Source organism: Adiantum capillus-veneris, chromosome 23, assembly GCF_014529385.1.
Source record: "Adiantum capillus-veneris isolate H3 chromosome 23, ASM1452938v2, whole genome shotgun sequence".
NCBI classification, from domain to species: Eukaryota; Viridiplantae; Streptophyta; class Polypodiopsida; order Polypodiales; family Pteridaceae; genus Adiantum; species Adiantum capillus-veneris.
In genome coordinates, this window is record NC_140953.1 from 144,620,445 (window position 1) to 144,645,651 (window position 25,207).

General features: G+C 45.2%; 1 protein-coding gene across 1 annotated transcript in view; it reads right to left on the bottom strand.

Annotated features, from left to right (window-relative positions):
* PDIL5-3 (PDI-like 5-3) overlaps window positions 1-25,207 on the bottom strand; it is an 86,550-nt gene that overhangs the window by 41,115 nt on the left and 20,228 nt on the right. Inside the window, exon 11 of the mRNA XM_086497638.1 lies at window positions 11,943-12,071. Within this exon, the coding sequence (XP_086353764.1) occupies window positions 11,943-12,071 (129 nt within the window). The remainder of the gene's footprint in view (window positions 1-11,942; window positions 12,072-25,207) is intronic.

Consider the following 25,207-nt stretch of genomic DNA (forward strand, 5'->3'; position numbering starts at 1 on the left):
TATGGCGCGAGGCCTTCAGGAGTTAACATACTCCGCCATATCCTCAGATAAACCCGCACAGAATTGTTGTTTTTGCTCTCTAAAATCCACCTTTTTGTAGACAGTGGCTTTGAGATGTAAATCCCAAAACTTGTCTACATGTTTGTGAATAGATTCATAGGGAGAGAGCTTCAAGCTTCGCCATTCGGTGAGTATTTTGTCTTAGGCATCGCTGGCCAAAAACTACTTCATGATGGAAGCTCTTAAAGCTTTCCATATTCGTGGAGCCGTAAAGCCCTCATCTCCAAACGCCGCATCGAATTGTTGGATAAAGGCCAAGACTTTGTCCGTAGCACCAAAGGTGCCATCATAAGTAAGGAAAGAGATGTTCTTTCCTCCCTCTTTGAACTTTTTGAGATTGGACTACCTTTTCCAGGCGGCATAGGATTTCCTATGGCCTCTTCTCTTGGGCGGTTCAAGAGCTGCACCATTACTTTCTTCAGAAGAGGAAGAGTATGAGGAGGATGGAGAAGAGGGTGACCTCTTTCTCGCCTTTTTCTTCCCTTGTTCCTCCTTTTCTGCACCATCACTTTCTTCAGAAGAGGAAGAGGATGAGGAAGATGGAGAAGAGGGTGACCTCTTTCTCGCCTTTTTCTTCTCTTGTTTTCTCTCTTCCCTCTTTGAATTATGGTTGGAGTATGCAATGGTCTTCTCCGTTTACGGGGTGTTGAAGAGCGTTTTGCCCGCCGTCTTCGTGGAGCCATCTCCGTCGAGGTGGCAGGAGACTCGTTTCTTTCTCGTTTTTTTGGTGGAGGCTCTACCATTGACTTGGGTTCTCCTTTGGGAGGGAGATGCCTCATCGAGTAGTAAGTTTTTGAGCCCTTCGTACGGATCCTACTCTTCTTCCCTTATCGGAGAGAGTCCTCTTTTGGAAGTCTCATCAGGAGCTTTCCTAGGTACTCTCTCTTCTTGGTGGGGAGTTTGGAGAATACCATGGGTGCGCAATTGCTTTAGCACTTCACCTTGGAGGGATGGATTGCCCAGGGCTTGTTGAAGCCTAGAAATAAGATACTTTACAAGCATAGGGGCATCATTAGTTGCTCTTTCATTAGCAAAGTCAAAGCTATCAACATTCATTTCAATCTCTTTTCCTTTATCAGCCATACTAGCAAATTTTAGATGTAAATTTGTACTTGCACTTTGGCACTTCAAGCCCTAGTTGCTACTCCTCTTTACCTTCAAGCATAAGCACTCAAGCATCTATACCCGTGGCTCGAATATAATTAATTGCAAGGAATAGAAGAGAGGGTTCCCCAGAGCCAAGACAACACTGGTTCCTGTCAAGCTTCTAATAGCTCAATAATGGTTAAAGCCCCGTAGGACTCCATTATTAAGACCATAGCTCTCGTCGGTATCCCCGTTAACTGCATAAAGCAGACGTGCTTCAAGAATGAAAAATCCCTATTCTACTTACTCTTTTGCAATTAATAGCACCAACCATTTGTAGCAAGCTTGAGGACCTCTCTTCTTGAGCAAGAAAAGAGAAACCAATAGCTCTGATACCAATGTGTCACGTGCGCACTTCACTTGCGCCACGCGGACACGCTTATGTCATAGTCTAGCATAAGTCTTAACTTAGGACTGAGCCTGGCACCTTTGTGAGCCTCTAGCAGGACATGCATGTCCAAGCCAGTCACACTTGCATACCCTCTCTTGCACAAGAACAGTCATTTCATCATATGCAGGCATTTTACCACGCGAACCACCTCTTATAAGTCATTTTATTAAAAGTGATTTTTAGAATTCTTTTTGTAAGTTTGTTGGAAAAGTAAGTAGGGCAAATTGCTAAAGATCTATAAAAGAAACCCATTGGGCACTCAATAGAAGCAGAAGAAGCAGGGACATAAGGAGACAGGCACCCAGCAATCACGCAGCACCTCAGCGGGAGCCCTAGCATTTTCTCAAGAAGAAGAAGGCCCATATCAGCCTGGCGTTTTCAATTTTCAGCAGACAGCCCAGCGTTCTCAGTTTTCAGCCTTAACGCCGTCATCGTCGACAACATTGTCGTCATCGACATCGTCATTGTCATCGCAGCCCCTATCTTGACGACGACACCTTTGTCATCGTCATCGCAGATCCCTATCTTGACAAGGACACCTTCGTCATCGTCATCGCAGTCCCGGGACTTGACAACGGCACCATCGTCGTCATCGTCAAAGTCACCATCGTCGTCATCGTCGTCGACATAAACCAACAGCACCTGTCGTCGACATCATCGTCTTCGACATAGACTCCGTCGTCGACATCACCGTCTTCGACACAGAACCGTCATCAACTTCGCCATCTTCGACACAGTACCGTCGTCAACTTCATCGTCATCAACAAAGACCCTTAGTACCTCATCGTCGACTTCATCACCTTCAACATAGACCTCGTCGTCGACCTCCCCATCTTCGACATAAAACCCGCAGTACCCATCGTCGACATCATCGTCTTCGACATAGAACCTCAGTACCCCTTCAGTACCTTAGTACCGAGTACCCAACATCAGTAGTGTCAGTACCCGTTAGTATCAGCATCCCAGGATTTAGTCATTGTAGCAGCATTGTGGAAGATTTAAGAAATTATTTGCTCTGGCAACAGAGCAAGGGGGCCCTTGAGGATTGGGACCCGACATCCCTGTGTCGTCTCTTTTCTCTCTCTTGGCGTCTCTCTTTCTTTCAATTCAATTCAGTTCTTTCAAGTGAAGTAAATTGTCCCTTGTGTTTGTGTGCGGAGTACTAGATCCGAGCAAAATCCTTATTCTCTTCCGCTGCACCTGACATTGGTATCAGAGCTCTGTGCGTGCTTTGGCTTCACAAACTCAAGGGAAGAACCATCAAGAACCTAAAGAACAACCTCAAGAACCAAGAACCCCAAGGAACCCAAGAAGAACCATCGAGCCCAAGAACCCAAGGAACCTCTCCCAAATTTTTTTCCATGAAGAATCTTTGAGTCTCGACCATGGATTTACCTTCATTGCCATGTCTTTGAAAGAAGATCGACATCGGATACACAAGAACCCAGATCTTGAGTACCAAGATCTCCTAGCTTTGAATGCGGATATGGAAGGAGTTGGAGACAAGATCCCTAACCTCTTCTGCATTCACATTCGCATGTAACGTGCATCCATTTCCGTCGTCATTGAACCTTTGGAAAGGACTCCGGAACCACACCAGAGTCGATCAGCATCGGTAATGTTTTCACCACAGTCAGTGTTCGGGGAACAGCTCTTGCTACAGCAGGCAGAGTCAGCACTATCTGGTATAGAGCCCAGGCTGATATTCGGCAATCGTAGTAAGGCTGGACAGTGACCCTTACACGGTGTTTGCATCGCCAACAGTACCCGCAGCACCCAGAGCACCCGCAGTAACATCACACCCTGGTTTCGAAGGAATCTGCACTGGTTTGTGCATCCACGGCATCAGAAGCATTCATCAGTCAGCGTCAGAAGTACAGGAAAGAAGTTCGACAGCTATGCCTCACTTTTAACAGGGGGGGATGTCACATGCGCACTTCACTTGCGCCACGTGGACACGCTTCTGCCATAGTCTAGCATGAGTCTTAGCTTAGGATTGAGCCTAGCACCTTTGTGAGCCTCTAGCAGGACGTGCACGTCCAAGCCAGTCACACTTGCATACCCTCTCTTGCACAAGAACAGTCATTACATCATATGCAGGCATTTTACCGCGCGAACCACCTCTTATAAGTCATTTTATTAAAAGTGACTTTTAGAATTCTTTTTGTAATTTTGTTGGAAAAGTAGGTAGGGCAAATTGCTAAAGATCTACAAAAGAAACCCATTGGGCACTCAGTAGAAGCAGAAGAAGCAGGGACATAAGGAGGCAGGCACCCAGTAGTCAGGCAGCACCTCAGTAGGAGCCCTAGCGTTTTCTCAAGAAGAAGAAGGCCCATATGAGCCTGGCGTTTTCAGTTTTCAGCAGACAGCCCAGCATTTTAAGTTTTCAGCCTTGAGGCCGTCATCGTCGACAACATCGTCGTCATCGACATCGTCATTGTCATCGCAGTCCCTATCTTGACGACGACACCTTTGTCATCGTCATCGCAGATCCCTATATTGACGAGGCCACCTTCGTCATTGTCATCGCAATCCTAGGACTTGACGACGACACCATCGTCGTCATCGTTAGAGTCACCATCGTCGTTGTCGTCGTCGACATAGACCAGCAGTACCCGTCGTCCACATCATCGTCTTCGACATAGACTCCATCGTCGACATCACCGTCGTCGACACAGAACCGTCTTCGACACAGTACCATCGTCAACTTCATCATCATCGACAAAGACCCTTAGTACCTCGCCGTCGACTTCATCACCTTCGACATAGACCTCGTCGTCGACCTCCCCGTCTTCGACATAAAACCCGCAGTACCCGTCGTCGACATCATCATCTTCGACACAGAACCTCAGTACCCCTTCAGTACCTTAGTACCCAGGACCCAACATCAGTAGTGTCAGTACCCTAGCATCAGCATCTCAGCATTTAGTCATTGTAGCAACATCGTGGAAGATTTAAGAAAGTACTTGCTCTGGCAACAGAGCAAGGGGGCCCTTGAGGATTGGGACCCGACATCCCCGTGTCGTCTCTTTTCTCTCTCTCGGCGTCTCTCTTTCTTTTAGTTCAGTTCAGTTCTTTCAAGTGAAGTAAAGTGTCACTTGTGTTTGTGTGCGGAGTACTAGATCCGAGCAAAATCCTTATTCTCTTCCGCTGCACCTGACACAATGTCACTTTTAATTCACTAGTAACTTGTGTGTAGCGGAAAATGATAACATAGTGAGCATTTCAATAGGACAAGTTCCTAATGAGCATAGAGAGAGTACTTAGTTTGATAAAGCATGGAAATTTACACCTAGCTAGTTTGGCATAGACAATACTTGAAAAGAGAGAGAGATAGAACAACTGACAATAGTTGAGGACCGGATTTACATGGAGCCGCTCCCCCCTCCAAAAAGGCTTTGTATTATAGCTTCTCCCATCAAAGGAGACTTTTGTATAATACAATCTTTGTGTTCCTTGACAAAACTCGTTGGTGCAATGAAGATGGAAACTTCATGCACCAAATTATGCTTGAAAAACACACCTAGTGGGCCTAGCCTCAGTCCCAAGACCTCACACACCTTCAAAGATGGTGAGAGCTAGCAGGGAATGAGGAAAGATTGAGAGGAAGAAGATGTATCTTACGAGAAAGAAGTATTCTCCTCACATAATCACTCTTAATAGAATAGCTTAGCTTAGTAATTAGCATGGTAGAGAAGATGAGCATGCCATTGAAGCTTGGCCCTTGGTTGGATTTGCATTCCATACCCAAGAGTTGTTGGTGTAGGCCTCTACTTCTCAATGCTTGGAGAAGGAGATGGAGTTCTTGCTCAACACATGAGTTGTGTGTGTGTGTGTGTAGCAAAGTGAGTTAGAGTAAAAATGCCAACTCTCTCTCTACTTGGTCGACCCCTCTTCCCAAAAGGTCTTGCTGGCTTACCATTGGCTCGTGCAGACCTTAACCAATAACAATTTAGAAGCATAATTGATAGCCTTGTGACGTGTGTCTCCCTTTCCCCTTTTCTGCGAGCTTAAGGTAATTAAGTAATTTATTTAAACTCTCATTGGACCTTTTAGTCTTCTGGCCAATAGGAATCAAGAAAGCCATTGGGCTGCTGGATGCTCATTGGACCCCTTGGTAGACTGTCCAATAGTCTTCAAGGGAGCTTAAATCTATTGGTTCTTTTATCAAGAATTTTTCAATTGATTAGACTAATTTTACTCTAGCCTAATTCTCATTGGTCCACCTCTAGGGCCATCCAATAGGATTTAAGGGGAAATTGGGGGCAACTGGCCTAGGAGCCTGCCATGTGTCCATTCTTCCCTTTGGGGAGAGCTTGGGAGTGTGTGTCTCTCTCTCTTCGTCTACCATTAGGGCTCGCCCCCTCCTTCCTAGGGATGTGGGAAGACCTTTTAGTCTTCCATAACCATCCAATTTTCCCCACTTTTGGCCATTGGACAATTTAATTAAACTTAGGAACTTTAGTCTATGGAAGTCTTAATGGAGCTGAACCTTAGGTCTTTTAAGCTCCATTGGTGCACATGGCTCTTTTGCAAACTGTCCCCCTTTGGATCCCTACTGAGACAGGTCTGGCAGCCTTACCAATATTCTAGCTTTTACTCCCCTCGTACCTTCCCATATTAAATGATTAGTTTAACATGAGAAAATCATTTGGGAGAATTAGATTTTAGTTTTTATGACGATTGGTGGATAGACACCCTAAGCTCGGGAGAGCTAGACGCCCACGTCTACAGGGGCGATCCCGACATCGACGGAGGCTCCACCAAAGAATCATGACTATTCTAGCACGACATGGGAAATGCCCTGTACGACTATTTACAAAGGCGGACATTGAAGAAGCTCTCCAGCGACCGATGCAATACTTTCTCGGACAGCGCCTGATGCCGAGCATCCTCAGGCATGGATGATGATGATGATGATGATTTTCAGTCTGACGATTTTAATCTTTAAGTTTTAGTCTTTCACTTCACTTTATTTTATTGTTGTACCGAGACATTGGTTTAGATCCACAAGGATTGTATCAGTTTGGTCTCATAGGTCATTTTGGCCTTTTGAAGTCGTTTAATATAACATTTCATTTCATCTCTCTCTCTCTCTCTCTCTCTCTCTCTCTCTCTCTCTCTCTCTCTCTCTCTCTCTCTCTCTCTCTCTCTCTCTCTCTCTCTCTCTCTCTCTCTCAGATGCATACAAGACCGGGTTCAGGACGTCCTTTGGATTGTACGAGTATTTGGTGATGCCTTTCGCTCTCACAAATGCTCCTACAACGTTCAATAGGATGATAGACAGGATCTTTCGAGAGTATAGGTCATTGGTCGGCACCTTTTTCGACGGCATCCTCGTATTCTCCAAGGAGGAGGCAGAGCACCGACACCATCTGTTACTGGTTTTTCAAGCACTACGGCAACATGGGTTGGTAGTTATTGGGAAGAAGAGCGAGTTTTTCATTACAACATTCAAGACTCTCAAAGAAAAGTTGGCAATTGATTCTGTGTTGGTTTTGCCAAACTTGCAAAAACCATTTGAGGTTTACTATGATGCCTGTGGTCGGAGTCTTGTAACGGTCTTAATGCAGGAGGGCCATGTTATAGCTTACGAGAGCAAAATGTTTTCACGACCAGAACCGGTTACACAGATTTATGAGAAAGAGCTTTTGGCAGTCATCCATGCTCTTACTTAGCGGCGACATTTTTTACTCGAAGCCGATATTATAGTATTCACTGATCATCAAAGTTTGCGATACTTCTTGTCTCTAAAAGAGCTTTTGGACAAGCAGATCCGGAAGGCAAACATTTTGTCACGATTTCATTTTCAGATTGTCCATGTTCAGGGACCAAAAAATGTAGTGGCAGACGCAATGTCTCCCAAGCCACTGATTTTGACTAGTTTTGTGATTCATCACCAAAGCTTCGAGGATATGGTAGATCAGTATGCCACAGATCTAGATTTTGCGAACATCTTTGACCGATTGCATAGTGGGGAAGTAGTTGCAGGATATTCCCTCAAAGAAGGCTATTTGATGCGGAGAAATATACTGTGTGTTACACGAGCATTGCGGAATAAGGTTTTGACAGAGTGCCACTCTCCATCTTTTTTGGGCCATCGCGGCATAGAAACCACCTTGAAAGGTGTGGAGCGGTTCTTCTGTTAGCCAAGGCTCAAAAAAGAAGTGGACGAGTTTGTTTGTAGTTGTTTAGTATGCCAAAAGGTCAAGTTTGCCTCGGACACATATATCAGCAGAAGGAGTTTCAATGGATCCTAAGAACGTAAAGGCAATACGTGAATGGCCCCACCTCCACTTCGTTCATGAGGTTCGCAGTTTCTTGGGCCTTGCCTCTTATTATCGATGATTAATTGCATATCGACGATTAATTGCACACTTTGCATCTATTGCCGCTCCGCTTCATGACTTCACCAAGAAAGGAGCTATCTTCACATGGACTCCTACGGAAATTACGGAGCTATTGACACATTGAAGGACAAACTCTCCACTGACCCTGTATTGGTTCTTCCAGATTCACAGAAATCTTTTGTGGTAAAATGCGACACTTGTGGACTAGTTTGGGAGCAGTGCTTGAACAGGACGGACATGTTGTTGCCTAAAAGAGTCGCCGCCTCCCCCTAAGGAACAAGTTGGTAATGTCTACGAAAAAGAATTACTTGTTGTTCTCCATGCACTAGTATCTTGGAAGCATTACCTCATTGGAGAAGCATATGTTGTGGAAACAGACCATCAAAGCCTCCATTTTTTTTTAATCAAACCAAAAGCTCCGAGAAGCAAATGAGATGGGCAAATTTCTTATCGCTCTTTTACTTTTAGATCAACTCAATTAAAGGCAAAGTAGCAGATGCACTTTCCCGGTGACCTTATGCCGCTTCCGTCAGTATTGCAACTCACCCAAAACTTGATGCCCAAAGAATTTGTATTCAACGGATACCCACTCATCAGTAAGTTCTTATGGAAGACGTGGAAATGCTATAGTGAGAGGGTATCTGGGGAACACTTGACGACTCTCAAAGTCCTCAACTGTAAAGTGCAGGTACCACAAAGTCATGAAGAGACCTCTAGTGTCTGAGACAATGGGAGCTTGAGATAAGAGACTTACAGCTGCTACACAATCCGAGAGCTCGAAAATGAAAATAGATATGTCCAGTAAGGTAACTCCACAATGGAACAACCCTACCCAGCAAGGTATTCATAGCAGATTGGCACCAATCACGCAGAGCTACACGAGAGAGGGTAGGTCGTATCATGCGTCCAACCAAGGTGCAATCAATGAGCAGTTGTGTCTTCACCCGAACGCAGAAAACAATCTGACATGGAGAAGATAATGGGGCGCCTTGAGGGACACCCAAGATCGGCGGAGCCGTCATAACGTGTGTACTTCGAGGGTCTCTCTCACTCTGGCAGAAAAATCTCTCTCTCTCTCTCTCTCTCTCTCTCTCTCTCTCTCTCTCTCTCTCTCTCTCTCTCTCTCTCTCTCTCTCTCTCTCTACCCCCGCAAAAAAGTGAGTCTTGGTACCCTTTTGTATTACATAATCAAAATTACAACTTCGCAAGCATACACACATAACAATCTGATAGTGAAAAACCCCCTGAGGTATTCAATGATTATAAACCATAGGTGCAAAACTACCAGTGATGGAAAAGTTACAAAAGATGGGTGATAGAAAAAAAGCTAGGAGCAAGGGAGTGAGGGAAGAAAGTAGCAGAGAGCTGAAGTAGAAACAGACCACCCTGACGTCGAGAGGAGGCCAAAAACTCCACCAAAGAATCTCCGATAGCCAACTCCAAATCTCCAAGGTCGTATACAACAGCGCATCCCAACACGAGACATCACCGCCGCAAGAAGACTCTGCACCAAGGATCCGGGAGAGAGAAGTCTTCATGATGCTGGTGATCCTGCCAATGTAGGAGTTGCCCAACACACCCACCAGCCCACAACCACCAAACCAATTCCAAACCTAAATCACCATCAAACAGGAGAGAAAACAAAAAAGAGCAAGCAGGCAAACATAGATGCACACAAACCTCAACCACAAGCATTCATGTAGAACCACTCACCCCAAGCACATGCAGATCCACAAGCACAAGCATCACACAAAAAGAAATAAGGTGCATACAAGCAAGCGAGCTAAACAAACAAAAACCATGAGAAACAAAGGGAAATACCTGCGTAAGCACAACAAACAAAACAAAAGAAAAGAAATCATCACAAGCAGCACAGATGACATAGGAGGGAGCAGATATCTGGTGAAGGCGGCCAAGTAGAGCACCTGCGGTCCTCTAAACCTGAAGCGACCATCGTAGTTAAAATTACGGTGGTTGCTTAAGGTGGGGAGCCATTCTTCAGAGTGGAAGATTAATCCATTGCGTTCAGGGAGCCTCTCTCTTCCCCCCCCCCCCCCCCCCCCCCCCTCCTCGACCGAGTGGCAATCGTGACCAGCATACGATTTTATTAAATTGTGACCAAAGGGTTTTGTTTTTTTTTTCCTTGGAAACTTAGGGAAGCAACTTCAAGCAAAGGGGCACCCTCAAGAAGGGGGCCAGCTGCTCAAGGGAGGGGCAAGCTTCTCTCAGGAGGCTAACTTCTCAAGCACAGGGCCAATCCTCTAATCAATTCTCTTGTTACGCTTGTGACGTATGAGAGAGGGAGGTCACTTCGATCCAACACTCCCGTGAATTCAAGCAAGAAGATGGCAAAGCATGCTAGGATGATGAGGGCTGAGGTGGAGACGGCTGTAGAGGAAGGAAGAGTTTGAGGACATGTGCTCCCGGACCAAGCTTGAAGAAGGCGAAATTCAGCCATCCTTGCAGAAGAGCTGAATACCATTTAGGCGCAAGTGCTCACCATTTAAGCGGAGGAGGAGAAGACAGCACAGGAGATTTCTTCATGGGTAGAGGTGCTCACCCGCGCCAAGAAGCAAGTAAGCGGACCAATGGATCCAAGTGGCCAAAAAAGGTAAACATGAAACCCCCACTCTCACCTCTATCATCAACATGACAATTGAGGAAGAGTAAAGTAGGAAGGCACAAGTACTACGGTAGGAGTCAATGGTGTCAAGGACACCAACAATGTGGAAGAGGAAGTGAAAAAACTCAATGCATGTATGGGAATCAAGGAACCAAAACACACAGGAGTATGGAGAGTGGGCAAGAAAGGAGGAGGTGATGAGGGAACCTCCAAGGAACATGCTCTAATCATTCATTTCACTACCATGGAAGAGAGAGAGGACTTCTTCAAAAAGGGACCTACACTAAGCCCAAAGAGCACACTCCCGAGGGTGACTGGATTCAGATGGGAGAGCACATGTAGACAGGTGGCTCGTAATGAGCATAGAAGCAAAGGATCAGGAGTCGCAGCAGTATTATTTAGGGAGGAGATACATCCCATCACCCAGGTGGTCTGCAGAGATGTGAGTGCCCGCTACATGTGGAGCCCCATAGGCCACGTCAGCTCACTTGTGACACACGTCCTCGCTGCTATCCAGCCTTGCCACAAATTGTGATACATGCAAGCAGGTCTTTTTGCCTCTTCATCCTACCACCCATGCTGCAGGCTTTTATGACCTGGTCTCCCCCCCCCCCCCCCCCCCCCCCCCTTCTGGCTCCCATGTGCTGACTACTATTGTCTGCACTCGTTTCGCTATGCTCTGCATGCTTTTTCATTGAACTGCATGTCTTTGTCCACACACGGTTCTTGCATTTTTCATTTCTTTATGTGTGTGCTGTTGCCTGGGTGGCTTGTGCCTACCTACGAATTTCCTTTATTTGCGGCAGTTTATCATGCCAGTTGGGAGAATAGACTTTGTCCTACCATTGGTCTACTTACCTATGAAATTGGGGATTGACACCATAGCCCTGTTGATCAATGCCAGGGGTGGTCCTCCTCTCTCATGTCTTCTTCAACTCTTTCGACGGTTCTATTTGAATGTTTCAAGATTTTATGCAAATTATTGAAGGTTCGCTTAAGAGGTTGCTGGTGCTAGTAGATCTGACCTTGGGTCCCAAAAAAGCAAGAGGCTGATGTTTTGGACTTTGCTACATCGGTTTGGTTTCTTGAGCTCCAATTTGGTTGTCACATTTCATAGTAGCTCCACTGCACAACATTCTCCACTTTTCATTATATTGTTGGCCCTATTGGTTGTAGCCCTAATCCTTTGTAAACCTACACCACTGGTGGTTCTTCTCCTATGGTTCAGAAGTATTGACAATTCCAAGGGCCTCAGTGTTATCTTGTTAATTTGCCTTCCGGTTTTTTGTGATTGAAAGGGTAGGCTAACCACCACAACAAACTTCTAAAATACCATTACAAGCACATAGGACTTCAACAGATAAACACTGACCTTCTTAACTTTCACAAAACCTTCTATTCTGCAGCCTCCAGCACGAGGAGCAGGGCGCTTCACTGTCACATTAGTACCTAGTTCATCTAGTGCAAGTTTTGCAACTGGTGCAGCCAAAGCCTCCATAGCCTGCCAAGAAAACCCCAAAATAGCAAAAAATTAGTCAACAAACAATTGACATCGTAAATAGACTAATGTGTGCACCACCGACTTGTTTCAGATTGATTGACCACTTGAACTATAGGTTTAATGAGGGCTTAATTCATTTAAACCTTTGATCTCTCCTATGACATAGGCAACGCAACCAGCTCTCATTCTTTTATCTGATTTCCCTTCATCTCGTGCTGTTCACAAAAGCCTTTCAGCTTAGTGTGTGAGTGTGGAGGTGAATTTCTGCTGCAATTCATAACCAATTGCTGTTTTGATCCATGGGGGCACCAATGAGGGAGACTTGGGTATCAACTCTGTCTAGTCTATCTTGGCTTTCTATCCCTTGGGGCAAGGCTTGACCTGGCTTGAGGAATTTCTCTAAATTCATCCTTGTGATCATCCCTATTGGTGCTATGCAATAGAGAGTGTCAAGTGTCCAGTTTGATGTTTTCCATGGTACAAAGAAGAAGGACCAAGGTGGCTTTAATGGAGCTGTCTCTCGAGGTGAGTTTACACTGCCTAAAATATGTGAAGCATCTTTCCTCCTTCAGGGAAACCTTTTCTATGGTGGTCAGCTTTGATCTTGAAGCTCAAAAGACTTTGATAGGCTTTCAACCCTACTCGATCGTAAGCGGTAGGTACATTGACTGCATGAAATTAACTTCATTTTGAATAGGATGACAATCTAATGGAAATAGACATGGTTCCTCTCAGCAGATCACAGTGTTTGATATCCAATTGTTCCTCCTAATGTTACCAAATCATAAAATGACATTGGCTAAAAACAAGACATTACTGGAGATCCCATGGCAAAGACAATGAGAAGAACCAAATCTCATCTATCTACATACATGATACTTGCTACGGACACAAGGTGAGTCAGGAGCTATCTGTTTAATGTGAGAGAGTTGATTGTATTACTTGTCATTGTCACGTGCACACTAGCGTTTTGTGCCACAAAGACACTGCACATGCTAGATGCAGCCAATTTGGACTATTGATTGGATACATCAACACTATGCTACAAAAAACTGTACCCGTTAAATAATTAGTAGTACAAAATGTGGCATAAACTAAACTGACAGCAAAAGAGTGCAGGGAGAGAGAAGAAGATGGTGAAGAGGGATGCTCCTGCACGAGAGACCTAAACTACCACTCTCCAACACCCCCGCTTGGATATGTGTTTAAAGTTTGTACAAAGCTCGAACTCGATCTTAGTCCGAGTCCTATGTCTTCCATGCTCTGCACCTGTGATTTTGTGTGTCAAGTGACTCCACCAAAAAACCTTATATATTCTCTTCCACAAGCTCGAACAAAAAGCAACTTCCCAAAAGCCTTACAATTCCTACACACACCTTTTTTTTGGGTAAATCACACACACACATGCATGTTTTGAAGGCAACAAGAGATCCTAAACCAAAAGCACAAAAGCAAGTGCTTTTCAAGAAAAAGAAACAGATAAGTGCTTTTTGGAGAATAGAAAAACCAAGTGCTTTTTGGAAAAAAAGCAAGCGCAAGTGCTTTTCGACACGAAAAGCAAGAAGGAAGCACAGTTTTCAACTACCAGAGAGAAAACACCAGCTACGTTTCGAAGGCCGAAAATCTGGCAGAATTTGTAGAGATAAATAATTGAGCATATTCTAGAGAAAGAAAATAATTGAGCATATTCTAGAGCAAAAATAATTAAGCATAATTTAGAGAGAGAAAATCCGCCAAGAAAATGAAATAAAATGTTATATTAACGTCTTAGAGGTCGAAATGAACTGAAACCAAAAGGTTACATCCATGTGTGACTCTACTACAATGTCTAAGGCACAAAATACAAATAAAGGAGGGTACCTAGAGAGGGTAGGACCTTACATCCTCATCATCAGCATCACATGATACATCATCTCAAAACTGTGGGGAGGGGTACAATCACAAAAGGGGCTAATGAGGTATACAATGGAGAAGTATACAATGGTGATCATCCCATGAACTCTCTCATGGGTCTCTGCAATATGGCCTCAATGTCCTCCACAGTCGCTCTTTGGGGGGCGTGTTTGATGTCGCTCAATGATGCTTTGTAGCCTCCGATGTAGACCTCGTCTACGATGTTAAGATCCTCATATCCTCGGGTGTCATGAGCGGCCAAGCTGGATGACTCCATCAAAGAAGGATGCCCCAATGAGGGTGTAACAAGGTAATTTGTGGTGGGCCATCCCAAGTAGTCCCTGATATTGTGTTGATCTCTGACTCACCAGAGGGTATGCAGTGACAGTTGGATGCATTACACAGTTTTGCAAAGGATAGATCGCTGAATTCGCAGTCATGTGGCTCTCCTCGCTAAGAGCGCGCCAAGAAAGACCCTCTTGTTGGTGTCTTCGTTGGCGCCAAGCAGTCCAAGCACTCCTCCTTCGAGAACTCCCAAAAGAACCGACCCTGCAAGCTCCTCGTTGAGCTCCCCCTTCGCTAAAAACAGCTCCCGAGAACAACTCCTCCTCGCCCCCCTCAACAACAAAAACTCGGCCCCCTTATGGGCATGGGCATGCCCCTCTATTAGTAGTCGAACCTAGCTATTCTTGGCCCTTTCCTTGCATGTGAGCCCACGCCTGCTATTTCCGGCACCTTGAGCTTCAAGTTACCGCGTGCACCCTCCTCTAACTCGGGCCGTTGGTGTTCCATAAGTTGTCTCTCACAAAAGGTTTGGCCTGGAGGCACGTGAACAAGCCCTCGCAACAGGTGCCACGTCAGCATGTCATTGCCGTCCACGGGCACTTAACCACTACCGTTTGCCGCCTTCGATTGCCGCCATTCGCCAAAACCATCACCAAGAGCGGCTGCGCCACCACTGGCAGCGCCCACAGCGCCTGCAGGCACAAGCGCCATAGCTACAAGCTTACAAGCTCCAAATCCCTCACTCATTGAAGATGCCAACTCCATCGCGCAACATATATACCCCTCCCCCCTTGGGTTTGCCATGGCTTATGGGTTTTCTACCCGCCACGTGGCACTTCCTCGTTGATTGAGCCCCAAAGGCCTCCAAGGCTTCCCAAAAGAAACTTAATTAGAAACCATTTTTCCTCCTTTTTTTCATCAACTGTCATTTCCTGCATAGTGAACCAAGTGCCAAACCGCAAAGTGCATCTGAAATCTCATACTGCCAGCCTCGATCTCCACCATCTTGGCCCCTTTTCAACTTCGCCGGGCCTGCCAATCAAGGCGATCAAAACCGCAAAAAAATCACCTGGCATAGCTGCGCTGGCAACTGTCACCGCCTTCAACCTTTAGTATCTTGTCCGTTCGGACTCCAAATGACAATCTGAAAAGACCAACATGCTCCACATTATGAGCTCTTCACATCCATATGTTGAAATCAGTCTTGAACACCTGGCATCACCTGCCATGTCCGTCTCAAATCTGCAATACACTCCAGCTTCAAACTCAAATATCTTGCACTCTGTAGCTCTGTTTGACGAGTCATCTGGATCTGCTCCTTCGACACTTCTGTACCGTACGTACGTATCGTACACAACATACACTGTACGTACGGAACGTTCAGTACGCACGTCATTTTTATTTTTTATTTTTGAGGATTTGTCTACCCGTTTGCATTCGTTTGAGGGCCAGACGTTCATGCATGCCCTAAATTTGCCTACCTTAGGCCTGAATCCCAAAACGCCTAATTTTTAAGAACCAGAGTACAGAGAACCTGTTTACAGAGAGTAAGAAAAAGCTCTGCACAGGCTTACACAAGGAAGGTAAGTGCCTCTTTCCCTCTCTGGTGTGTTGCTCTCTACCCCACGCTCGTCTGAGCTTCCCTCTCGCGTTTCCCTCCGTCTCTCTCTCTCTCACACACTCTTTTTGTTCGCGTGATTTTTGCTCAGTACTCTTGAATCTTGCAACAGGAGCAAGAATGCCGAAGCCGACCAATCCCTATTGGAAGGAACACACAAATGTCATCCGTATTGTCAACACTCCAACTCAAAAGGGTTCCGGTTGTCGCAAATGGTCATGCAAGTATTGTGGTTTCTCGCTCACAAGTACAATCACACATGTTGTGAGGCATTTGACAGAGAGTCAATGCACAAACAATTGTAGTGCGTGCAAGAAAGTACCCAAAGCTGTGAAAGATAAGCTAATTGCTGATAACTTTCCAGGAGAGTTGGCAACAGATTCTGTTAAAGGGACTCAGCAGACACAGGATGCGCTGCAAAATGCTCTTCTTGGAGAGTTTGGTGTACAGGGAGATGACATATTTGAGTCTCAGTCCACACCTATGGGACAGCCATCTGGTAGTAGAAAGAGAGCACGGATCATCGAAGTAGACGAGGATGAAGAGGACAATGATGTGCATGCGTCGAGACAGACTACTTTGCCTTCACGGGTGAATTCCCAATCTTGGGTAAAGGAGCGGCACAGAGTGGCTGAGATGGAGATTGCTCGCACTCTAATCGAGTGCAACATTAGCTTCAATGTCTTGAGAACTGATGAGTGGAAGAGGATGGTTAGAGCCATTGCACAGGTTGGTGCGACAGATTCTTGGTCAGGACTTGAGTACAAGAAGATGCGCACCACTATGCTTGACAAGTAGAAAGCCTTGATAGACAAGGCATTCGTCCCAGTAAAGGCAGGTTGGCAGCAGTTTGGTTGCACTATTATTTCCGATGGCTGGAGTGACATACGCAGGCACCATATCATCAACATTCTTGTCTCCTCCTGCCGTGGTACCTATTTCTTACGCGCTGTGGATGCAGGGAAAGCAGGAGAGAAGATTACTGCAGAGTTCATTTACAAGCATATCAAGAAAGCCATTGAGGATGTGGGTAAAGATAATGTGGTACAGGTGGTTACAAACAATGCATCCAACTGTGTAGCAATGGGGAAAATGGTGTCGGTTGAGTTTCCAGGTATTGTTTGGACTCCTTGTGCAACCCATTGTCTAGATTTGCTCATGGAGGATATACGGAAACTACCTTGGGTGCAGCCCACAGTGACTGATGCTACTCGGATTACTACATTTTTCCGAAAGAAGCATCAGGCTTTAGCCATATTTCGCAACAACAATGCTCTTGACATGGTGCGGCCATCCAAGACCAGATTTGCATACATGTACATAGTTTTGCAGAGACTCTTGAAGCTGAGGGATCCACTTCTCCAAACTGTTGTGGACCCAAAGTGGAGAGAGATGCATGACTCACAAAATGAGAAATGCAAAGCCATTCAAAGACGGGTGCTAGATGATGCATTGTGGACTGAAGTGCAGAGTTTGACAGTGGTGTTGCAGCCCATCTACGTGTTGCTGCGGGTCACCGACATGGAGGGATCCACATTGGGTTTGGTTTATTACCTCTTCATGCAAATGAAGGGGCATATCATGGCTTGCCAATCCTTGTCAATGAGCTTAAACTTAAATACATTATACCCATAATCTCTACTTGTAATTTCCTAAGTCCTAACACATGTTTGCTTGGGTTTTTTGCAGTCGAGATGATGTCCTAGCTCTTGTAGAGAGTCGATGGGAGTTTATGAGTCGTCCCATTCATGGGATGGCTGCAATACTCTATCCTTTCTACAAGACCCCAGAGTTGTTTCATGAGAGTAGTCTCTTGGCCCTGAAGGACGAGTACATCAACCACATGTTTAGCATTGAGGAGCAGTTGCTGATAGATGAGGAGATGAGCAGTTTCATGAATAACTTGGGGCCGTCATTCACACGAGCAGTGGCGCTACGTCCACAGGCCACCAAGCTTCCTCTCACATGGTGGCAAAACTATGGTAGACAGGGCCTTTCACGTCTCACTACTATTGCTTTACGCTTGCTCTCACAGGTATGATTTTGACACACACAGGTCACTGTTGACTGACTTCAAGTTTCATGGTATTGATGCTACCATTGCACTTGTCATTGTAGGATTGCTCAGCAGGCGCTTGTGAGCGCAATTGGAGTGCCTACTCCTTGATTCATACGAAAATCCGCAATCGGTTTAGTACTTCACAGCTCGAGAAGCTAGTATATTGTAGGGCCAACATGAGGCTTGTACGTTCCTACCATGCTTTGGGGACACTCAAGCAGGATTGTTGAGATTTGTTCTCATTGCTCAATGTAGTATTAGTATGCATAATGTTGTATACAAGTCAGTGGTCACAGTTGTTTATACTTTGAAGTTTGAATGTTGAATAGGCTGACCCTGCAAAAGTGAAGCTGATGGATGATCCGACTACAGAGATGTTGGATCAGCAGATTCGGAACGAGCAGGAGGATATTCTTCGCACGCTCCACAGGGAGTTGGAGAGTGTGGATAGGCGTGTGACTAGATCACGCGCACGTGCTTACAATATTCCACTCTGTGAGAGAGCTGCAGATCCAGGGATTGCCCGGCGGCAGATGATTCGCAAGGGGAAATTGCCTATTCGTACACCTCAGCGACGTGCGAATGAGGCAGTTCCTCTCATTCACACTCGGGAGGAGGAGGAGGATTTTGATCCATACTTGCAGGCACCTTGCCTTGCAATGGTAGAGCCAGAGTATGATGAGGAGGGCAATGTCTTGACTGATGGAGACATGCCTTCTTCAGTTTCCTCATCCTCTGCCTCTAATGATGAGTTTTGAGGTCACCATTTGCTAGACATTTTAGTTGGCAGCAGCCAACTAGTTATTTTCATTTGATGTATGCTCTTTTAGGATCTATCTTGACTATTGACTCCACATTTGTGATTTGTGACTTGTAGCCGAGTCCTGACAGCTGTTGTTAGTTGTGACATTCACATTAGTATGGACTCTGTTTGTTAAATGTTCATTGTCTTGTGACTGTCCAGTTGTCTTAACTCATAATTGTCTTGCTCTTTTGATGTCATGACTCATGATAGCAATCTATAAGTGATGAGTCTACTAGGTAAACAGGTACACCGTACAAGTTCAAACTTCAGTGCCCGCAGGTGCATATCACACGTCAGGTATGCGATTCTTGAGTCTCTAGCTGTTGTATATAGAATTTAGACATAATCAAAGTTGTAAAACATCAAATTGACAAATTCTGTAGCTTTGTCTCTGAAACTGACAGTTATTTTTGTGGTTTCTATTCTTTTTTACCAATGCCGCATATTTTTCAGTATATAAAAAATTTACCCATACGGAACTACGTACAGTACGTACTTCCACGTACCGTACAACATGTATGGTTCCACCTTGTCCAGATAGAACTACGGTTGATCCAGGCACTCCTCCACATCGGCATCTGCTAGCATATCCATAGCGGACTGCTCATCCAAAGAAATCTCCACCTGTAGAGGGGCTAACCCTCGCATCACCTGTATCCTGGTCAAAGCTCTATCCACAAGCAGCACCTGCACACCTTCATCCATGGCATCCTCAACTTCACTTTCAAGGGATACCTGACCCAAAAATCCTACATCCATAGCATCATCAATACAATCCATAGGCACCTCCAATTGCTCCTCCCTTTGGTCAGCATCCATCACATCATGCGCATCAGAAAATTGCCCACATCCTTCGGCTTCCACTTCATTATCACCCTCTTGTCGATTTTGTAGGCCCGCTTGGCTATCCATAAATTCGGCCTTGCCTTTCTTTGCAAAGCTTCGAACCGATTGCACCGCCACAACAATTTCCACTACTACCTTCATCAGCATGGCCATTAATAGAGCACTGCATGCCCTCATTGACAGCACATCCTCTTTCATTTGCTTTGGCACTTCAACCTGCTCTTCTTGAACATTGGCTATCACCATCACCATATCATTATACACATAAAAAGGCAGCTTTACTTTTACCAACACAGGCTCGTCTGAATCTGTCTCCTCGCCATAGGATGTGGACTCATCCGCTCTATCTTCCTCGCTTGTCTCCCAGAACCTCGACCTTGTATCTTCATCTTCATCGACACCATTTGCCTTGCACTTTATCCTTTCAACTGGCCATCTTAAGTAAATCTCATCAATTGGGTAATTCTTCAGGTATTTCGTCAATCTCACTTTATCAATCTTTTCACACATGTATCAACCTACACTTAACGTTTGTACTCCGCTCTAACAAACTTTTCCGCCAAGAATTTGTCCAAATCTTCATTCTTTTCTTCAATTCCCGCGCCGGATTTCAACATGTCTTTGCCTTGCTATCGAGAGGTGTTATCTATGTCAGATTCTCCGCAAAAACCCATGTGTAATCTGGGGTTCTTTATAGATTATACCCTGTAAGACAGAGCGATGAAGACGGGAGCGCGCCGATGCGCGATGAAGTAAGGGTGGAAGTGGCTAATAAGTCCGGGGTTGAGGCACGAAGATTCTTTCACAAAAAAGCCTATGTGTGCTGCAAAAGGGATTGGATCCTCCATAGAAGAAAACACTTTCTGAGCTCTGATACCACTGTAACAGGCTTGGGCACTCCAAGCAAGAAATCAATAGCAACAGAAACTTCAAAATCACTGAACATCAATCGATAGAGAGAGAGAGAGAGAGAGAGAGTCGACACGACGTGGCGTAATTCTGTGCCCAGAGCTATTGGCCCCAAAGTCTGGCGCCCCTTTGGGTATTTCTTTATCATTAATCATTGCAAAGTACAACTCCCGAGGGATCTCTGCTTTCACACTCTGCCTCCAGATGCTCTGTTGAGTGAGGCCCCAAGAGCTCTTGTAAACAGTACATGGAATGCCCAAAAGCAATCAATCCAAAAGCACTTTCACCCAAAAGCTCTGGTCCCCAAAAGCTAGCGCTAGAGATTCCCAAAAGCAGCCAGCGTAATTTGCAAAAATCCGTACAGCCTGCCACGTGGCAACTGCAGCGCAAATCGTGGAAATTATGTACAGCCCTGCCACGTCAACATTTGTACGATCTACCACGTTAGTATGTCAGCGCATTTTACGGAAATCCCTTTTAGGGTTCAAGCTTCTATCTTTTAGGATTTCGGTCGGTCGGTGCTTCATAAGTTCTTCAAGTTAATCCATTCAGTTTCTCTTGTCCACTTGGCAATTTCTCTACCATATGGTCATGCCACGTCATCACTTTGTAATAGGGACACATCGTCTCAACAGAATGGGTAAAGATGGACCCGGCCAAAATTGAGACTATTCGTGATTGGCCTAATTTGAAGAATATTCATGAAGTTCGAAGCTTTCTAGGCTTGTGCTCTTATTATCAGCGGTTCATACAAAAATTTGTAAAGATGGCTTCTCCTTTGTATATACTCACTCAGAAAGGAGTTCCTTACACTTGGGGACCGACAAAGATTACAACCTTTTAGACTCTCTTAAAAAAGTTGACTAGTGGACCAGTTTTGGCCTTGCCAAACTTGCAAAAACCATTTGAAGTTTACTGTGATGCTTGTAGTCGCAGTCTGGGAGCAGTCTTGATGCAAGAAGGCCATCTCAATGTCTCATTGCTTATGAGAGCAGGATGTTTTTACGTCCTGAAATGGTTGCACAGATTTACAAGAAAGAGCTGTTGACAGTTATCCATGCTCTTACACAGTGGCGACACTTTCTACTCAGAGCTGATTTTACCGTCTTTATAGACCATCAGGGTTTACGCTACTTCTTGTCGCATAAGCGGCTTTCGGAAAAGCAGATGAGGTGGGCTAACATCCTGTCACAATTTCATTTCTAGATAGTCCATGTTCAAGGACACAAGAATTTAGTTGAGGTGCGCGTGCGAGAGCGTGTGTGTGTGCACAACAATGGAAAAGAGAGAAGAAGAGGAGACCTTGTGTTTGCAGGAGCTAAAACTCACTCTCTACATGTGAGCCCGTTTATTCTATTATGTACATAATGAATAAGTATAGTGGACGGGCACCTGGCCTAACTGGCCACATGGGGCTTTACCCCGATGTAAAGGCCAATGTGTCCGTGAGAGAGAAAAGAAAACCGTACAAAACCTGTACAAGGCCATCACAAGTATGACCTCACATGCATTGTCTAGAAAACCCTTGGTTCTTACTATTTCCGCAATACATCATCAAAGCTTCGAGGATATGGTAGACCAATACGCCATAGATCTTGCTTTTGTAGATATCTTTTACAATACACAGTGGAGAGACAGTAGCAAGCTATTCCATACGGGACGGCTATTTGATGCGGTAAATGATGTTGTGTGTTACACAGCCTTTGACGGAAATGGTTTTGATAGACTGCCATTGTCCACCTTTTCCAGCCCACTACGGCATAGATACCACCTTGAAGGGTATTGAGCATTACTTTTATTGGCCGAGGCTCAAAAAGGATGTGAACGAGTTTGTTCGCATTTGTTTTGTATGCCAAAAGGTCAAGTTTGACGGGCATAAGGCACCAAGACTTCTACAACCTTTACCCGTACCTTCCCATGCCTAGGAAAGAATTGCCATGGATTTTATTTTTTATCTTCCGAAGACTCAAAGTGGGCATGATGGCATTTGGACAGTCATTGACACATTCACAAACAAGCCCATTTCATTCCGGTAAAGAAGATAGTTAAGTATGATCTCACAGATTTTTCAGTTACATGGCATTCCTGAGTCCATAGTCTCGGACAGAGACCCTCGATTCACGAGTTTTTTGGAGGGCAATCTGGGAGAACATTGGCACGCGGTTACAGTTCTCGTCCTCATTCCACCCACAGACAGATGGGCAGTCTGAAATAGCAAGTTCAGTGGTTTTGGATTTAAAAGTCTTACATTTCGGATCAAAAGACTCAATGGGAAAGTACTTGCCCTTGGTGGAATTTGCCTACAACAATACGGTTCATTCATTGACGAGGAAGGCGCCATTTGAACCAATCGAGGGTGCTAAGAAGGTTCCTTCATTTCTGAGCACCAAAGACAAGATTTTTGAAGTGAATCAGTACATGAGAGATTTGGACACTGCTTTTGCCAAGGTTCGCGAGGCTCTTGAGAAGTCTAAAGCACGGCATAAGAAGGCAGCTGATCAACATCGACGCGACTTGCTGTTGAAGGAAGATGATTGAGAAGGCACGCCTAAGGAAACGAAAGGGAAAGGAGTGGCTTTTTCCAAAGCTAAGTATACGATATTATGGCCCTTTCCAGATTCAAGAAAAGATAAATGATGTATTTTTCAAACTGAAGTTGCCAGAAACTTGAAAGATTCACAATGCTTTTCACATGAGTCTCTTGAAACCTTTCAAGGGTGAGGTGAAAGTCGATAGGGAGCCTGAGGAGCAACCTGAAGTGGAAGAGAGCGAGGAGAGAGGCTTTCCGTCTAGCTTCGACTATTCCGAGAGATCCTGCGGATCAGCAGGGTTGAATTTGGTGCAAAGGGGAGTCACTCCTCTCCTTTGTCACAAATTACCCAGATGGAACAAAGTCATTGATTTTCCTTTAGAATTCAAGGCTTCTGATGTACTGACAGTATTCTGATGTATGACTTTATGAATGAAGTACTTTGAAATGGGAATTCCCAAAAATGACTTTGGTCAAGCATTAATTAAAAATAAATCGCGAAGGGACGCCAGACTTTGGGGCCACTACCTCTAGGCACGGAACTAAACGGGCCGTGTCGACTCTATTGAATTGTGATAAAGTTTGTGAAGTGTTTTTAAGTGATTCTCTCGTGTATCGTGCCAAATTCCCAACTTGGGGTGTCCAAGTCTATTACAGCAACCTTGTCTAATCGAACGTGTGAGCATGAAGCGTTCCCCTCTTCCCCCTACCAAGAGCACCTGACTGTGCGCACACCTGTAGAGGGTTGACACACCTCTGATCCAAGCATCTGAGAACCCCATCCTGCGCAAAATGCCCTCCAAGAAATCCTAGTCAACTTTGTCGTAAGCTTGAGGAGTATCACAAGATCCTCTCCTCAGAGAGGCACGAGGCACGAGGGCAGACGCCTCCCAAAGTGAGGCCCAAGTGTTCAGCAGCATCCAATGAGATAAAGTTGTCCGATGATCTAGGGTCATAGAGAATCAATACCTGTTGGTGCACTTTAGATGCTGATGCTTCCCTTTTTCTGTTTTCGTATTCCCTTGAACATCTAGAATAGAATTCGATCTCAGTGGAGCGGGGTTTCCTACTTTGATTGTTCCTTCTTCAAAGATGCTTGGTCTTGCCGTTGCTGCAAAACAAAGCAATCGGTCTTCATGTGTCCTTTCTCACCACAGTAGAAACACCCTTCCTTGCTCTTTGAAGGTTTGTGTTTGTACTTCGTTCGGTGTGAGATATTTGAGCCGTTTGAACTTTGTCGCTGCCCTATGGCTTCTTAGGCTGATCCAGGTCCTCAAGGGGACGCTTTTGCCTTGGTCATCATAGACCGCTCTTTGCCTTACGTGCTGTGTTCCATCCGTCTGGGGGTACGAGTGGAATGTAGACCCTTGGCAATGATTGCCGACTCCATCATCCGTCGAAGGGTATCATGGGGATACACCTTCATGCCCTTTCGAAGCGGTGCTTGAAGGCCTGCTTCGAATTTCCGCATCTTTTCCTTGTCGAAAATCTTCATGAAAGGCGTGACTTTTAGAAGACCCGACCAATACTTGTCAACATAAGCCGTGACTTTTTCATGTTCCTTCTGGGCAAGCCAGTCCCATTCCTTCCGAATGACCTTCTCGAAGTCGGGCGGAAGAATTTGTTCATAATACTCAAATTTGAATTGAGTCTACGTTCTGGCTTGTGTACCTTCCAGAATCTTAGCTAACCACCAGTTGCTTGTCGTCTCCTTGAGAAGTAGAGATACATCCCAACATCACACAACTTGGTTTTTTCGGTGAAGTTCTCGTAGGCAAAAGCGACTTCAAACTATTTGATGAAAGATAGTGCCTCCGTGTAACTGTCAAACTTGACATCCTTGTCACTGGATTTGAAAACCCGCATCTTGTGGTGACACATGCGGTATCCTTCTTGAACTTGGGTTTCTCTTTAGTATTACGTAGGGAAGTAGTAGGCATTCTCTTCTTTGAAGAAGGCTTAGATATTGTATGAGAAGTGAAAGTAGTAGTATAATCAAGAGAGTATGATGGAGAAGAGATAGAGACATCCTTGCTTTCATTCGGCAGAGAGTTCTTTTTCCTCGCCCTTGCTCTTGGAAGGCCGTTTGTTCCAATCCGGAGATTCCTCGTGCGCTTCAAGACCTCTTTGCGTTTTCCTCCTGCAGGTTGTACCACCGGCAGGATTTTCCTCCCATCAACTTATGTTCCTT